At 38.5% G+C, this 18,360-nt stretch overlaps 1 protein-coding gene across 1 annotated transcript in view; it reads left to right on the top strand.

The window, feature by feature from the left end:
- The first annotated feature begins 2,966 nt into the window (after positions 1-2,966).
- The window catches only part of LOC142140410 (leukocyte surface antigen CD53-like), a 30,129-nt gene continuing 14,735 nt past the window's right edge, over positions 2,967-18,360 (top strand). The window contains exons 1-3 of the mRNA XM_075198169.1: positions 2,967-3,098; positions 17,226-17,305; positions 18,117-18,305. Coding sequence (XP_075054270.1) covers positions 17,246-17,305; positions 18,117-18,305 — 249 coding nt within the window. The 5' untranslated portion in view covers positions 2,967-3,098; positions 17,226-17,245. The remainder of the gene's footprint in view (positions 3,099-17,225; positions 17,306-18,116; positions 18,306-18,360) is intronic.

The raw sequence follows: 18,360 nt of genomic DNA, 5'->3' as shown, positions 1-18,360 counted from the left end.
ACAGTCCGGGTCAGAGCCGAGCAAGAAAAAAAGTACAAAAGGAACAGGCAGAGGCAGAGTCAGGGAGAACCGAGGTCCAACCAGGAGATCCAAAATAAACCAAGAGGAAATTCCAAGAGCAGGGTCAGGAAGTCGGGTTGAAAGCCAAAAGGACAATCAGAATGCAGGAATGCTGACAGAAATGCTGGAGCAAAGGAGGACCTTGATACTCTGGCACCAGAATGGCGCCAGAATGGCGCCAGAGCGTCCTTGAAATAGTGAGTGGGGTTTATCATTGGTGGCAGCGGGATCGGCGGTCAGTATCAGCTGACCGCCGACAGGAAGCAGAGAAGAGCGTCCCGTTATCTAGCAACGGAGATGCTGAGAACCAGCTCATGTACCGACGGCCGGGCAAAGGCGCATCCCATTGCTTGGTGACGGGGCGCAATGAGCTGAACAGGAAGGCGCCCGCCCCCTGAATGTGCAGGGATGGCGCCTGACAGATAGTTAACATAACACTGTATCTGTCAGATAAAGTAGATATATTGTATGTGTCATACACAAGCTCTAATAGTCATCATCATTTACTTTTCCCCATGTTGTTTGAAAATTACACTGAACTAAATTGACCTGGAAAAGCCTTCACCGCTCAGCCAATAAGAATAGATCTACGTGGGAAATCTGCTTGTGATTGGCTGAATGGCAAAGACTCGTTAAAATCCCATTAAATTAAAAGTCATTTATAAGCAGCTGTGCTAGTCCCTTATGTTTTTTTTATTCTACTTCCCTTTGGATTATGTCCTGGCTGAACATTCCTTGTAGACTACTTCAGGAAGAGGATCCCTTCTGGATAGAGCAGTTTAATAAACAGCTAGTTGATGGTTTGGGGCATGCTTATTTCATAGTTGCCTACTCTCCTGGAATGTCCAGGAGACTCCGAATTTTTGGGAGTTCTCCCGGACTGATGGTGGGGGTGGAACTAAACACGCCAATGTGGCCCCGCCCCCTGCTGCGATTGGCTACAATTGCCTAAGATTGACAGGGGCGGAGCCTAAGGCACACCACACGTGGCCACTCCCCCTCGACAGACCCCCTCCCGGACAGCTGCCTTCAAAAGTAGGCAAGTATGGTTTATTTTAATAAAAATATTTTTTATAAATGTACTCATGTGGAACTAAATGTTCCAGGGCATGCTGGTGCTTTCAGCTTTACATTTGATGGTAGGAAATGGCTGCATGTAAAAAAAGCTAGCTAGCTACAACTGTAACTGTTTGAAAAAAGATAAAGAGGAAAGGGGGGGTGGGAAAATGTGTATATAGGGCACTCTTTTTAGATTCAATATATAGAGTACATTTCTGTTAAAAGTAATATCTTTATTATAATAAACAGATGATACATTAGCGAAATAATTTAAAAACACTCAGTGAATGAACATATTGACCAAATGTACTAGGTGAGACACTGTTAAGAAGTAGTAAAAAAGACTACTATGCTGTCTCACTGTGTCCTATCAATAATATTGAGTAATGAGCTGTACCACCCATATAATCATATTACTAATAGAAGGTGTGCCAGATATTTGGATATATTATGATATCTAACCCTAGTCTCTACCAAAGTTTATTTGAATGAAACACCAGAAATTCTTATAATATCTACACTACTATTTAGTAGTAGAGGGGTGTGGTTAAGTACCTGAGCACGATTAGATCTATTATATTTACTATATACTAAATTGGTGCAGTACCGAAATCCACCTCTAGGAGTGTTAACATGGGACTATGTTCCCAGGAGAGGAAATATGTGAAGGAGTCCAAATTAAAAACTTAGTATCCTGAAATCAATCATAATACAATAGATAGGTTTGGACACATAAAAAGAAAACCTTTTACACCTATACATCCAATATCACTATATTATCTATGTGATAATGGTACAGCTCATTACTCAATATTATTGATAGGACACAGTGAGACAGCATAGTAGTCTTTTTTACTACTTCTTAACAGTGTCTCACCTAGTACATTTGGTCAATATGTTCATTCACTGAGTGTTTTTAAATTATTTCGCTAATGTATCATCTGTTTATTATAATAAAGATATTACTTTTAACAGAAATTTACTCTATATATTGAATCTAAAAAGAGTGCCCTATATACACATTTTCCCACCCCCCCCTTTCCTCTTTTCCTTTTTTCAATATGTATATTGGTAATGTGTAGGAGCACCTCCCCACTTTATGAGACATATAGATCTCTTCAACATATAAGGGGTTCAGCTTGGTGCGGTGAAAATTGTTATGTTTACAACTGTAACTGACCAGGTCTTACTCCGCAGAGGAAAGTGACCTTTGAGTTAAAGTTTCAGATGATATAAAGTTAAATAAGCAGTGTTAAAATCCAGAAGAGCACTTGATTATATCATCATCTTTTATATAGTGCCACTACTTCTGCAGCACTGACTTACATCAGCCCCTGTCACTTTGGAGCTTACAGTCTAATTTGCCTAACATGCACACACCAAAAGAGACCAAAGTCAATTTCAATAGCAGCCAATTAACCTACCAATGTGTTTTGGAGTGTGGGAGGAAACCGATGCAAACACACAAACTCCTTGTAGAAGTGCTAAACACTAAGCCACCATTCTGTCCATGCTGATGTAAGTATCATGGCCCACTTTATAGGTCACTGGTAATACCCCACCTCTGGAACTGTGAACAATTTCCTATCTTCAGAAATACATTTATAAAATAGAGCACCATATTACTATTGTTAAGATTTAGATAGAAAATATTAAGAAAAATAAACACCTAAAACAAAGATGTTTTCTGTTAACAAATTGTATGTTTCTGTGTATACTACTGACAAGAAAGCAGTGTGGGTTTGTTTCACTTTTAAAAAGAAGTGTAAGAGTAACACCCTAAGTTTCCTAAGTCCTCACTGACGAACACTTGTGTATTCAAATAGAAAGATTCAGTTATCTACTTCCTCTTAACACAGGAAAACTTTTTTTGACACCAAATGTCTTAAATTAATCACACAGAGAAGATATAACAGAGGCAAAGAAAACATTAGTGACAGTGTTCAGTATTAAAGCTACTTGATATTGAAGCAGAAAAGGTAAGATGATAATATCTTAATATGCTGCTATACATAAGTGATTATTGGAAGGAGAACTTGCAGTACTTAACCAATTAATATATGGGCAGCATGGTGGCTCAGTGGTTAGCACTTCTGACTTACAGTGCTGGAGTCATGAGATCAATTTCTGATCAATGTTGAGTTTGTATGTTCTTCCCATATAGGTTAATTGGCTGCTGAGTAAATAAACCCTAGTCTGTGTGTGTTAGGGAATTTAGAATGTTAGCTCCAGTGGCAACTATTATCTGTACACAGGTGCTACGGGATTGGTGACACTATATAAATAGATGACCATTAATATTACAAAACACAATTCAAAGCCTTGTAAATAACACAGTCCACCAAAACATTTTTTTTAATTGCTAAGGATATTTGAACCAATTTATTGTATTTTGTGGTTGCTGAATTAAAAAATGAACGCATCTTTTTCAAATTGGCTCTAGTTCTTGGGATAATGGATAGCCTTACTAAACAGGGAGCTTAGCCATAGCGCGTGCATGTGGGAAAATACCAGAACATTCTACAAGGTGAGACACGTGAATATTCTAGGTGTTCCCTCTCTGTATATAAGCAATTGGTCACCCAACCAGCAGTCAGTTGGCAGTTGAGCGTTTCACGTTGTCTATTGTGTTTTTCTTGTTTCTCGCCCATGTAATATATTTGTATACATGTAATAAGTGTAAATAAGTCAAGTTGTATACGGAGTGGTTGTAGATATACAAAGTGTTTAAGGCATTGGTTGACAGGGAAAAAATAATTCTCCCATCACTCCATATCAAGCTGGGACTAATGAAACCATTTGTTAATACCTTGGATAAAGATGGCGATTGCTTCAAATACATTTGTAGATTGTTCCTGGGCTAAGTATGAAAGAACTAAAATCTATAATCTTTCATAAACCTATCAAGAATTCTAATTTTACTAAATTTATGAATGGTGTTGAAGCTTCTGCCTGGTTCAGTTATGTTTCAGTTGTCAAAAACATCTTAGGTAACCACAAAGCAGGCAATTATGAAAAACTGGTGCAAAGCATGCTCAGAAACTATAAACATTTGGGTACTAATACATACTTGCCAACTCTCCTGAAAGTCTGGGAGACTCTCGAAATTCGGGTCATTCTCCCGGGCTCCCACGAGAGCTGGCATTTCTCCCGCATCCCGGAATTCACTGAGAATCGCGTCATTTGATGCGATTCTCTGTGAATAACGCCATTTTGAAGGGCAGGAGGGGGCGGGGCGATGCCAATCGCGTCATTTTGGCCCTGCAACGTAAATTACATTTCCGCAGAGGGCAGGGCCAATATGCCGCGATTGGCCTCACCTCGCCCCCTCCCGTCCTCCAGTCACACCCCCTCTCCCGGAAAAAGGTTTCCAGGAGTAGGAAAGTATGTACTAATATGATCATAAAAAGTACACTTTTTACATAGCCACTTACACAGATCTCCAGATAACCTTGGTGATTTTAGTGAGGGACAGGGTAAGATGTCTCATCAAGATATAATGGTGACAGAGGAAATATATCGAGACAGATAGGACAGACACATGATGGTTGACTATTATGGCTTCCACATGATTGTACTGATAACCCACATAAAAGAAAAGAAAAGAAATAGTGCTTTGCTATGCATTAATTGAAATGATCTGAATCAGCTTACTATGTTTATCTATTATTATACCGAATAAAATGCCCTTATGTATTTCATGTGTTTACTTTTGTATGATTTAAGATAATTTCAATGTGATTTGTAATTAGGCTCTGCTTGACCATTACATTTTTTGTACTTTTATGTTTTTTTTCTTTTTTTCAATCGGCTGAAAAGATCATAACTTTGTAAACTCTATGGAGATCTGCCTACACTGCTGTTCATGAGTGCATACACACTTCAGGATTTGCCTGACATCAATCCATTGTTTTATTTTTAGTCCGATTATAAAATCAAATGAAACGATACAATGTGCTTTGGTACGATAAAACGTGATTGTGGGAACGTACACACTAATGCAGTATCAGACCTAACAGTTGTTTATCATGTGATTGGCACGATAATTGGTTGCAAAACCTGTAGTGTGTACACAGCTTAACAAAACTGCATGTACCTAATAGTGCCTAAATGCATACATAAACAAAAATATTAATAAATAGTGTGTGCATGCTTATGGGATTATACTATTGGTATAACATGCACCATTGTACTGTAAATTACAAAAACAAGACCCAGAGTACAAACAATATTTAGATACAAAAATAGATAATATTTCACTTGTAAACCACAATATTAAAATAGCCAACATTTGTTATTTTTCTGTATAAGCTTGTTAAAAGAGGTTGTAAAAGGTTTATTTCAGCTATACCTCTACCCCATTAATGCTGCTGTAATGTATTCCTGTTATGTGTTTTATACATCAAGTTCTGTTTGATTTTATTTTTGATTAAAAAAAATAAAAAAATATTAAGTTGCAAAACTTTTTTAGGGTTAAACTTGGATTAAATAATGTTATTCATAGGTAACATAAATAAGCATGCTTAAGTATTAATCTGGAAAACATTTTAGTTACTTTTTTAGAATGAAAACTTTAGTATATAGGGGTCTATTTACTAAGCAGCTGTGAGCCAAAAATCTGGAGAAAATCGCTTACCTTGACCATGGAGTCCCTTAGTACTCCATTGTGGCTGGAAATGTCTCTCATCATCCAGCACCAGGTACTATCATAATGCTCATGCGCGACCTTAGCAGCGCATGCGCAATAGGCACAGGGATCAGATACTCTATTCCCTGGCACTGTTAGGCTGCCAGTGAAGGAGTTCTTAGTTAGTTAAGATGGGGGTAGTTCACCAGGGATTGCCAATGAGTCCTGGCATGGAATATTTAAGCGGCTGGACATTTTCTATTGTTGCGGTATGCAGCGATACAAAATGTTTCTCCCTGCCGTTCACTGCCCACCAATGAAAAATGGACCACATACTGAGGGGTCCAGAAAAATTGTGTAAAATCCAGGAAAGTGTAAAACTATCACCCCATCAAACTACTACTATACACATAAAGCACTTATCCATTATCACTGATACTGTGCACACATAACACTGACAACACCCACTCTACCATACAGAAACCACAAAGCAGATAACACTGACACCACACACATAAAGTGCTCCATTGCCTGCAGATAAAGCACTTAGGGGCACATTTATCAATATTCACATAAAGTGAAAAGTAGTTTTCAATCCTTATCGCAATGATAAGGATTGAACTATTTCTCACATTTATGTACAGCCCTGCACAGAAACAGCCGTTCCGAAAAACTGCTGTTTCAGTGATAAAAAAAATCATACTTACCCCCCTCTTCGGAAGCGCTGTCTCCGGGTCTTCTCTTCATTCTTCAATTGCGCATGTCCAGTTCCAAGAACTGGACATGCACACACAGATCCCCTCTCTGTCTCTGCAACGATAGTTGCAGAGAGCGCGCGCTGAGTGACAGGGAGGGATCATGTGATCCCTCCACACATGCGCTGTCCAGCTCTGCTCTTCGGAGCAGAGCTGACAGCATTAGATTTCTTCAATTCTGCTGATGTACGCCAGCTTCAGCTGGCGTACATTAACATGACAAGTTCCCGAAAAAAATGTTTTTTCGGGACTTGTTAGATTGCGGCCAGGAGCAGTCACCATTCTGTTGAATGGTGACTGCTCCCAAAAACGAAGAGGAATGCAAAGCAGCAGATATCCATGATATTTGCTGCGATGCACCCTTAATAAATTTGCGGAGGACAGGAGGACACCTTAATGACCCGTTAAAAGCACTATCGTGCTTTATTAAATATGCCCCTTAGTGATACTGTGCACACATGTAAGACTCACCACATAACACTAACAGCATCCACCCCACCATTTACCAGATAATAAGCACTTACCCCATAACACATACATTACACACACGGAAAAACAGAAAACACTCACCAGATAATACTGACACAATCCATATACACAGAAAACACTCACCCATCACAAACACTCAGCCAAGAAATGCCAGGCCTCTTATGTACGGTTTGGTCTTTGAGTGGTTGCGAAGCATCATCTTCCCATCAGAGCATGCACAGCACACTCATGGAATACAAGAGGCATTGGCGTTCCCTCATCTGACAAGCAACATTCAATTCTGATTAGCTTAGCAATTATGATTTAATAGCGCTCTCTGGACCTATAGGAAACAAGCACTCCACAATCAGAGAGCATACCGCACATCACTGGGAGGAAAAAAGGGATGCAATATTGTAATATAAAATCTGGCCAAAGGCATGTTTGCCCACTTTCCCAGAATGTCCGAATTCCATGTAGGTCTCCCGGACTTCCAGGAGAGCAGGCCATTCTCCTGCACCCTGCCCACTTCCAAGAGAAGTGGGCGGGTTGGGAGCCTCCATGACGTGATTTGCAGTTAATCGCATCATTTTTGCACCACCCCCTGTGGCGAAATTTTACGATTGTGTAATTGCATCACTGAAGGTGGGGCCAAAATGACATGATTCGTGGCACCAACCCCCCCTTCCAGAAGGAAAAAAAGAGTTGGCAAGTGTGCGAAAAGATATTGTATATTTCAGATGAGGAATATAAGAGGGAAAGGGAAGCATCCAGAACATTGGGGTTTGACTGTAGGTTTTTCTCAACTACTATACTGTATGTTTTTATACCCAATGATACCAAATGTGATCAAAATTTTCTTATGTAATAAAAGTTTAATGACGAAACATCTGTTACTGTAAGTCTTAGACACTTGAATAGACTTTGTGGGGCCGATCACAGTTGAAGAGCCTTGTTGGCAGCATGTGAAAGCCTATACAGGTATATAGAAATATGAGCTGCCAAAGGAAAATTCCTTCATAATTCATATTTTGGGGAATTCGGGTGCATCTACATACTGAGGAGCAGAAATCACACCAGGGTTGTGAATGACAGGTATGGGTGGTATCCGTGTACAGCTAAATTCACATATCTTTTGGAAAAGTAATGTCACATTGTCATAAATCCATCATGTTTGGTATTTAAATGTGCAGGAGATTATGACTGGTTTATTGAAGGGGGAGTTATGTCGCTGAGATATATCTGTGAAAAGCGAAGACAGGTCAACACTTAGGAATAGTTTTGAACAGGCCTTAGGTGACACCCAGGACATCCCTGCCCCCTATTAGTATTAAACACTGCCGCTGTGAAAACCATTTCATTTTGCTTAAAAAACCTGTGTTGGGAAGGGGCAAGTGTCAGCTTCTTGGTGAATCAATCTAATTGAAGGGCTGTCCATCTTTTCTGCCTACCCCCAGGCATACAGATTATACATAAGTTATGCTCTGTATTGTTATCCCTTTTGTTGTTTTTATAACTATTTGCCATTTTTTATTTGTATGTCAAATCTTTATCTAACTGTTTTTTTTTTAATTCTCTTTAAGCATTGTACTTTTTGTATATTAAATTGAAAATTTAATAAATCTGTCCTTATTGCTCTAAACGAATTCATTAGCCTATTAGAAGAGATTGCGCGACCAAGTTAACCCTTGGAATGCCAGTGTGTGATTTGCTGATACATTTGATTAGCAAGCTGTGTGTGCTTGCATTTACATTTGTGTAACAGTCTGGAGGGGTGAAGAGGTAACCCTTTGTTCGCTGGTGTGGGTCTTGCTAGTCTGTGGATAGCTAGAAGCCTTGTGTGTCAGTGTGGGACAGTATATTGGGGTCCTATTGCCTGTATTCAATAGGTGGTGGCAAACTTGAAGTGTCTGAGGTGTGAGCACTGTTTGGGGGCGATTCCGTAGGTCTATAACCTGTGTGATAGGTAGAGAGAGACTGCGGGCTGGAATCGTGTGTGACCTCATACAATGAACACCCCAAAGTCACGGCAGCTGGGAGCGTGTTCGTGACACACCAATTAATTTCTATGCACTGCCCTGTCAGTGTTGTCATTGACTCCTAGTGAACTGATAGATTGCATATTCATGACTGTTGGTCCAGCCAAAAATATATGTTCTCATCCACTGTGTAAATGCAGCTTGGATATTCCTGGTGTTTTCCAGTATGTCACTGTATAGAAGTTGTATGCTATATTTTTATTACTTCCTGTTTGTCACTTCCTGGATTACCAATGAGAGATACATCCCTATTTGACAGACATGGTCTCATAACATGTACAAATTTGCATGTTGCCAGGCTCTTTATTTTATTTTTGCAAGTGACAATTTAGCTTTATTTTAAGCTGTTGGGCTACTGTTTTTGAATGGCATATGTCTGCAGGCAAAAACACACAGAATTCAGAATCCAATGGCAACATGCTTCTTGTTGCTAGATGACTGCAGACATATATGGCCATTGGTTCTATCACTATCTGAATTTTGGTAGGACTGTTCAATCAATTTGAGGTCACATATAATTATTTGGGGAATTTTTAATTTGGCAAAATCGCTGCCTGTATGACCACACAAGCAGATTTAGACAATTGGCCAGTGACTATATACTAATGATTGTATATATCGAAACCATCAGAAGTTAATTGTATTCCTAGCAAGCCTGATAAAAATCCAAATAAACTCATTATATTTTCATTGCCCCCACATACACAGATGATGGGCCAGTTTAATGAAATACATAGGCAATCCCAGTTTATGCATTATGGACAGCCTAAAAGTTTAAACAATCCCAGTTCTCAATAGGCAATGCAGGTTTTAGGTTACCTTTGCAAATCAGACATTTTATATCCTTTGATATTATAGTCAAGCCACACCTTGTCCACTATCCTAATGGTTAAAAGGAGCACAAGTCAAACAAACTATTGCCATCAAATCAACATCGATAAATATGATACTTAAAGTGCTAGTCTTTCTGGCACCTATAGGGAACTGCCCTCACTTTGGATATTTCACCCAAAATTAATTTTAAAAATGTTGATGCATCCACTAAAGCAGGATGTGGTTTTTTTTCACAGGTCTACTCTGCTTATACAGCATACCTCCCAACTGCGTCGATTTCATTAGGACAGTCACGATTTTAGGGCTCTGTCCCACTGTTCTGCCCTGGGACATCTTTATCAGACAGTTGGGAATGTTGAGTGGTATCTTTCATTAACAGCTGCTCTGCATAGAAGAACAGTGGTCAACGGGTGCAGCGCAGTAGGGAGGTTTTTAATGTATAGTTGCCTACTTTCACGGAATGTCTGGGAGACTCCCGAATTTTTGAGAGTTCTCCCGGGCTCTCGGGAGAGCAGAGCAACCTCCCGCAACCTTCCCACTTTGTTAGTAAAGAGTGTGGGGGTGGGGCTAATCACGTCATCCTGGCCATCGCCCCCTGCTGTAATAGGCTGAAATTGGTATAGTTTGACATAGGGGCGGTGCCAGGATGACATGATTCTCATGGCCACGCCCCTAGGACACACAGGACATTTTTGAGATCTCCCTTCTGGGAGATCTCAAAAGTTGGCAAGTATGTTCTAATGGGCAAATTAGTGATTTACAGCACTAGGCAGCCCCCATCAAGTCGTGGTCACGTCCCCATTGTGTCATGGCCATGTCCCCTGTCTCACTGGCCGGGACTGAAATGTTGGGAGGTATGGATTAAATCTAAAACGAATCATATAAATATATAAGGCCTGATTTACAGTTGCACATAAGTGCATTTCCACAATAAAAAGGTGTATATTGGTGCAAAATTGATGCATTTCTCATGTGCACAATTTGTTTTGTATTTAGAATCGCAGGTATCTTGCATTTGCATCACTTGCACTTAGGTATGCAAATCAGACATGTTAATTTACAAGTACAGTACAGTAATGCATGCAGATGCAAATTAAGCGCTCCTCTTTGAGAAGAGTCTTGTTCTATGTCATAAAGATCTTGAAAACACGTTATCTATGGGACCTAAATTTGCATAAACCAGAGGCAACTTTTGGTGTTGATGATTGTCACATCTCTGCAGAATAGATTTAAGGCTGCACAAATGTTTGGATGCAAACAACTCAAAATGCAGGAGTGTAAATAATGGTATCCAGATGCATCTTTTATGTGCAAACGGAGCTACTTTGTGCTCATCCCTAAATCAGGTGCAGAGTATGCAGTCCAAAGGTTAGATTTACCAAACCTTCTAAAAACAGAATGTGGAGGTGTTGCCAATATCAACCAATCAGTTTCTTGCTATCATTTTCTAGAATGGCCAGATAAATTATAGCTAAATTCAGTAGATGCAAAGTATCTGACAAATATATTAGTACTACAGGTATTCTGTTGCTGTTATATTCATTTACTAAATTTTTTTGTGGTATTGCTAAAGCTGATATCTTCCACATCTAGATTGATTTTAATTCATGAGTAGGATGTATTTTCTATCAGCTATACTCAAAGTAGTAAGTGTAAAATAATGCTAATTTATTTTATTTAAATGTCAGCTGAAAGAGCTAAAGCCCATTGGAAACAATATTAGATTACAATTAGTTATGCCAATCTGAGGTGTAAGGAACTGCTTTTGGCTGAGTAGGCATGAGTAATATGTATTTGGATGAGGTTTTGCATTGTACATGGGACATCCAATATGGCTGTGGATTGTATACTGGACATCAGAGACGGCTCTGCATTACATGCCTGACATCTGTTGAGGAGGCCCTGAATTGTATAGTGGTCGCTGTATTTGATTATAGCTCTTGGATTGAAATTTTTCTGGTTGTAAAACCAATGTCACAAAATTTGACCAACTTTTTTTTTCCACAGTGTACATCATATACTACACAGGTCTTCCTTATTTCAATTTCAATCTGTGAATTATGGTGACTCTGTGTTTGAACTCTGCACTGGGTCCCATCTTAAAACTGTCCTTATAGGTTACGCTGAAAGTTTGGCCAGTGTCCAATATTCAATTTTTTACCTGGTAGACAATTTAGGCAAGACAAACTGCGGGACTTTCTCATGTGTTTATATAGAATCATTGAGTGCAACTAAATCAGAATGCCGTAAATAAAATTGTGTATAATAATAGGAAACAATAATAGGATCCACTACATTATATGCCATAACTACTTGCAGGCACACAGAATAAAAGACAACAGGAATATTTATTAAACCAAGGTGACTGTAAAAAAGAAAGCTCCAGCATTTAGTTTTTCCATGGAGTTGTGAAGACTATTTGAAATTCATACCAGTGTACATCACACAATTTAAAATCCCCAAAGGGGTACAAAATGGGGTCAGTTGTGAGGTATGCCAGTGCTCGCTGGATGGAAGGACGTTTCATAGTGGTCAGCTTGAAATGTGTATGAACACGAGCACACAGGAAAACTGTGGTGGCCCATAGCAGCCAATCCGATTGTAGCTCTCTTTATGTGTAGTGCAGTTTATAACATGAAAGCAAACATCAATGTTGCTTCTTATGGTCACTATTACAATTTTCATACACCCAAGTTTTTATGTTTTTCCATCCACTTTGCAGGAGCATATAAGAGAAGCAAGCTAATTCTGTTACCTTGCTACTTGATTACACATACATCTAATCTAAAACATTTTTTGTGCTGATAAGGCATACTAGATTCAAAATATTGTCATACTATATAGCTGTTTTGAGATATTTTGCAGGGGATCTCCTAACTTCCTTTGTCATATATATCATATTACAGTAACTCACTGATCTCTCAGAGATAAAGAAAATAGGTTCTTTTATGCAAGACATAGAAAACCTAGAATTTTAAAGTGATGATTACTGGTAATCTAGAAGTTAAAATGTGTTTAAAAGTTGAGTTTATTTGCCTTAAGTTAAGTTTACAGCATGAATATAGTTTTTTTTTCTTTAAAAATTTTTCTTTTTTCTGTGTTGTTACCGATAATAAGTAGAATGACCAAACTGAATAAAGTTGCTTTATATTGATCAACAGTTATATTTATTAATTTAGTTGGATAAACCTATTTCATGGCAGTCTTACAAAATAGAATCAAACCAATGTCGTATATACTGCAGGTGATTGGGGACCTCAAATCTTATTTATTTGGCTTTACCACCTCTTATTTACCAAATACTCAGATGGTTATATTTTACATGCTTTACATTAACCTCCGGTTCTGAAAGAGGGACTAGACACTAGACTACACCTACTGCCCATCCAAACCACTACCAGATCTCCCCAAGCCAGGCCAATTTTCCCCTAGCCAGGTCATTTTCCTTTCAGTCACCAAATATTGGGGCAGGCTTAGGAAAATCAAGACATTTGGCAGGTGTGGTATGGGAAGGCTATAGCTACTGGGCACACCAGCAGATCCAGTATATTGTACCTACAAGCAGGGCTGGAGGAAAGTCTGTGGGTGTACTAGGTGGCACCACTCCCCTCTCAGAGGCAGCACCCCAACCCCTCTCTGAATTGGTGTACCACAACCCTCAGCATTGCAAAACACTCCTTCTGCATTTTACCTTAAATGGTGGCATTTCCTGTTGCCATCACCACACTCTCAGTCCATCCTTGACATTGAGGAGGACCATAGCTTCACAGGTGAGAGGTTGCCGGCTGCTTCCGCTCCAAGTCATCAGCGGGTGACCCATTTGGGGCTAAATGACATTATGCTACTCATTCAGTGTTTTAGGCACCCCCTAACTATCGGACTGCCTAGGTTCATCTAATGGTACGGTCAGGCCTGTCTGCATGATATGTTAAGTTTTTTTAGCTTAACTAATTCAAAACTATTTTGTTTTATTTTGAGTAGAGTTATACTTTACATTTGCAAAGGTACACTTAGACATTTCACTTCCATGTTTACTTCTCCATCTGTTACTTTAAATAGTACACAATGGTTTTGTGGTTTGTTTCAATGACTTGTCATAATTGCACACTCTTAATACATGCCTAGTGTATACTTTAGTCTTTAGTTTTCTATGTCACATTGTAACAGATGATACTTAAAAATAAAAAAAATAACCTATATTTGTGATTTTATTATTTATTTTATTATATTAACAAATTCTGTGCAAATATTAACTTAGGACCCGATTCATGTGCGGACGTAAGTCCCTTTGCATGCTGTATCTTTCGTGAAAAAAATCTGTGCATGCTCAGAAACAGACATTAGAGTTTCACACAAGTGTAATTTTGCACGTAACGTAAAATTAGTCGGACTGCACATGCACACAACTTGCTCCAGTATTTTGAGGTGTACATATTGGGCAATTGCAGCCCCTTGCACTTGGAGAGGCTGATCAGGGGCATACACTTGAGAGTTCAATATAATAAGGGCTTGCAGACGCAAGTTAAGCACACCTCTCTGAGACACATCTCATTTTGGTTTACAAATATCTGTGAAATACGATCTGTAACAAGAGTAAATTCTGCTCCTTAATAAGGCAAATGCAGTTTACAAATTTATGATGCTGATTGCCGTAAATTTAATTTGTACGTTTCAAAATTAAAGCTGAATTAAAAAATTAACACACTTAAATTTAAATTAAGTGTAGATACACAAACAGACATCCTTTAAGTTCAACTGAAAGTCACCCCTGTAGCACATAATTTTCTTACTTCTCATTTTGGGTGTGTTTCTATTTCCATGTTCACTAGCAGAAGCTGAGCTATTTTTTCACAAGACATTTAGGTCGGTTATGCTGTAATCTGTTGACCAATATTCATTGCAATAATGTACATCTGAATTGTTCACACTGACACCAGAGTAAGCTTCTGTTGTGTCATACATCTTTGGCTTTACAGAGAGTTCACGTTTAGAAATATGGGACCTCAAACATTAAGCTTGGTTAACCTAAACAGAATAAAGCACTTTGTGTCCCTACCACATGTAAAGATGTGCAAAGCCAATACACTTATTCTCTAATGTGATAAATACTTCTGCGATTCTCAAGTCCATTCATAAATCAGTCAAGATTTACCCAAAATTCATGCCAGCTGGAACATCAGGGCAGTGCTTGGAATGCTAAAGAAGTCAATCAACAAAAGTCATAGACATATAAAAGATGCTGTGTGATTCATCCTTTAACTGTTTGTGATGTGTCAAACCTCACAGCAGTTGAAGTCACCCAGGTGGCAATAGAGAAAGACATTTTACGCAGGAGAAGAACACAGGAAACACGAAAATGGTTATCTAGTAGAGCAAGAAGACACTGGTGGCTGACCAAATTCATTCAAAACATGTCACTTGTCAGCCTCATGTTCTATAGCATGGACTCGATAAGGGTCAGCGATGCACAAGTTTTCTACCTCAATGTGCTGCAGCATATTTGGATTCTGCTCACCAAAAGTCACCCTTTCATAACAGACACAACAAAGTCAGGAGCAGCCTATTTGGGCTTCTAATAATAACCTAACATGGCTTCTAATCTACCATGACCCCTTAACTATATCCAGCTGTATATCCATTAGATGGCTGCTAGAACACTGATTGATGGCTGGTGCTGGCCTTCACCATTCTGAGTGCAGCAAGCTGTCTATGGATGTGATGAGATCCCAGAACAGCCAACCAACATCTGGTAGGTGTTGTATTTGAAAGCAGCTCATTGACATAGAAAAATGTCATAGTACCGGGAACCGTGGTACTAAACTATCCTGACTTTTGGCCTCTAAACTAATTCACTATGCAAATCTGAGCAGTTCTGTCAACACATTGAAGAAAGCTCTCCACCCCTCCCTGAGGGAATGGTTAGTGGATTAGACTATTACATGGACATGGATGATATAGCAATGTCAGCAAGGGTTCGTTACAAGAGTTTGTTAGCCTGTGGTTTAGGTGGAAAGGCTTTAAAGATTCATACACCTACACATATACACTAATATTGAGGAGGACATTTTTTTTAAACAGGGGATGAGGTGTTAAGAAATAGTTGCTGCATGTATGCAAATAGCACCAGCACAGACTGTGAGTATTCAAAATACAAACTTACTGATGTATTAACCCCTTCTGCTGTCGAGTAATAATCAAATCATTAATAAATACACACATAGTCAATAATTGTTACTCTCATATTGCTTTTCTTTTCATCATCATCATCATCATCACCATTTATTTATATAGCACCACTGATTCCGCAGCGCTGTACAGAGAACTCATTCACATCAGTCCCTGCCCCATTGGAGCTTACAGTCTAAATATACACAGAGAGAGAGAGAGAGAGAGAGAGAGAGAGAGAGAGAATAGGGTCAATTTTGATAGCAGCCAATTAACCTACCAGTATGTTTTTGGAGTGTGGGAGGAAACCGGAGCACCCGGAGGAAACCCACGCAAACACGGGGAGAGCATACAAACTCCACATAGATAAGGCCATGGACGACAACTCATGACCTCAGTTTTGTGAAGCAGAAGTGCTAACCACTAAGCCACCGTGCTGACCTCTTCCATTGTGGTGGTCTCTTTTTTATGTCTCACATCACATCTACTCTGTCCCTAAGTCCCATGACACATTATGTCAGATCTGCTCACTGCCTCCACTAAGCCCCTCCTTGTTTCCTCTGCCCTCTTCCATGTTCTTCCATGAGATGTTCCATCTCTACCATGTTTCTTCTGCTCATTTCCTTTCAATCATGTTTTACACTTTGGGGTATATTTTCTAAACTACGGGTTTGAAAAAGTGGAGATGTTGCCTATAGCATCCAATCAGATTTTAGTTATCATTTATTTAGTACATTCTGCAAAATGACATCTATAATCTGTTTGGTTGCTATAAATAACATCTACACTTTTACAAACCCGCAGTTTAGTAAATATACCCTTTGTGTTTCATACCTGCCCCAACTTTATATATTCCTTTGCATTCATTCACGACATGGCTCCATATTTTTGGTTTTTGTATGACATTATATATATATATATATATATTAATTAATATATGTGCTTCCTATCCTTATTTGTGAGTACTAAGCTATTGTGATTAGTTTTACAATATTGAATGTTACCTATGGTAGGACAAATGAGGATGGCAAATTTAACTTGGTAAGACAAATTATTTCAATTGAAAATGTTATTGTATTATAAAATAGAATGTTCTGCCTACCACTCCTCAGGTCTTTGAATTTAGAACCAAATAGCTGCAATTGATAAGCTAAAAGTGTTGTATTTAAATTAAATGGAGGTTTTATATACAATTCATACTCTTTATCTTTTTTCCAGCATTATATTCCCTGATCAGAATGGGTAAATGTGTTCGAGTACTTAAGTACATGCTGTTTGGTTTCAATTTGTTGTTTTGGGTAAGTTATTATAATACTGCATATATTACGTTACTTTCAGCTATGACACACATTATAGTCACAATAAGTGGGTTGAACTATCTCGGCTAGAGCTCCTAGTATGGAGTAACATATCTGGTAAACATCTACATATGATTTATCTGGTGTGTCACTCACACTGTATTCATGTAATATAGGTGCAATATCTCATAGAAGGAAAGTTAGTGCTAATGATTTTGAGGCCAATGATAAGAAACATTGTTGGAGTGGTTCTTCACATCCATTGTAGATTTTATGGAGAATTAAGTAGACTTTTCCAAGACTAAGGGCTAGATTTACTAAGCTGATGGTTTGAAAAAGTGGGGATGTTGCCTATAGCAACCAATCAGATTCCAGCTGTCATTTTGTAGAAAGTACTAAATAAATGAAAGCTAGAATCTGATTGGTTGCTATAGGCAACATCCCCACTTTTTCAAACCAGCAGCTTAATAAATCTAGCCCTAAATCTCAATGCTTGCCTATGTATGGAAGTATTCTGACTGTTGCAAAAAGGATATTGTTGTCTCATGATTTGCATTAACAGTATATTTGCCTACTGAAAGCTTCGCAAGACATGATTCAAAGGAGTGTGGGGAAATCTTGTATGTGAGTCAAAGAAGCGTGGTGAAATGAGAAAATAAATATTCATTAGTAAAAAAAATAGGAACTTCAAACTATTTTTTTAAAACAAATTACTGTATACAAAAATTATGTTATTATAGCATGCAAAGAGCATGTTATATTTCCTATCTGTAATGAAATATTTTTAATGATATTCCTTTATATTTTACAGGCAGTTGGATGCTCCGTAATAGCCATTGGAATTTACTTTGTCGTTCATAATATTTATGGGAGCTTGCTTTCAAACAATCCCACTGTAACAATCGGCAATGTTTTTATTTTATTTGGCTGCGTCATTATGGTATTTGGATTTTTAGGATGTATGGGTGCAATTAAAGAAAACAAATGCTTACTGCTTACTGTGAGTATTGACTTAATATATCTGTATGTATTCTAATTATATATTTATATATATA

The sequence above is a fragment of the Mixophyes fleayi genome, chromosome 2 (assembly GCF_038048845.1).
Source record: "Mixophyes fleayi isolate aMixFle1 chromosome 2, aMixFle1.hap1, whole genome shotgun sequence".
NCBI lineage: Eukaryota > Metazoa > Chordata > Amphibia > Anura > Limnodynastidae > Mixophyes > Mixophyes fleayi.
Note: the sequence above shows the minus strand (reverse complement) of the source record. Positions and strands in the feature narration are given on the sequence as shown.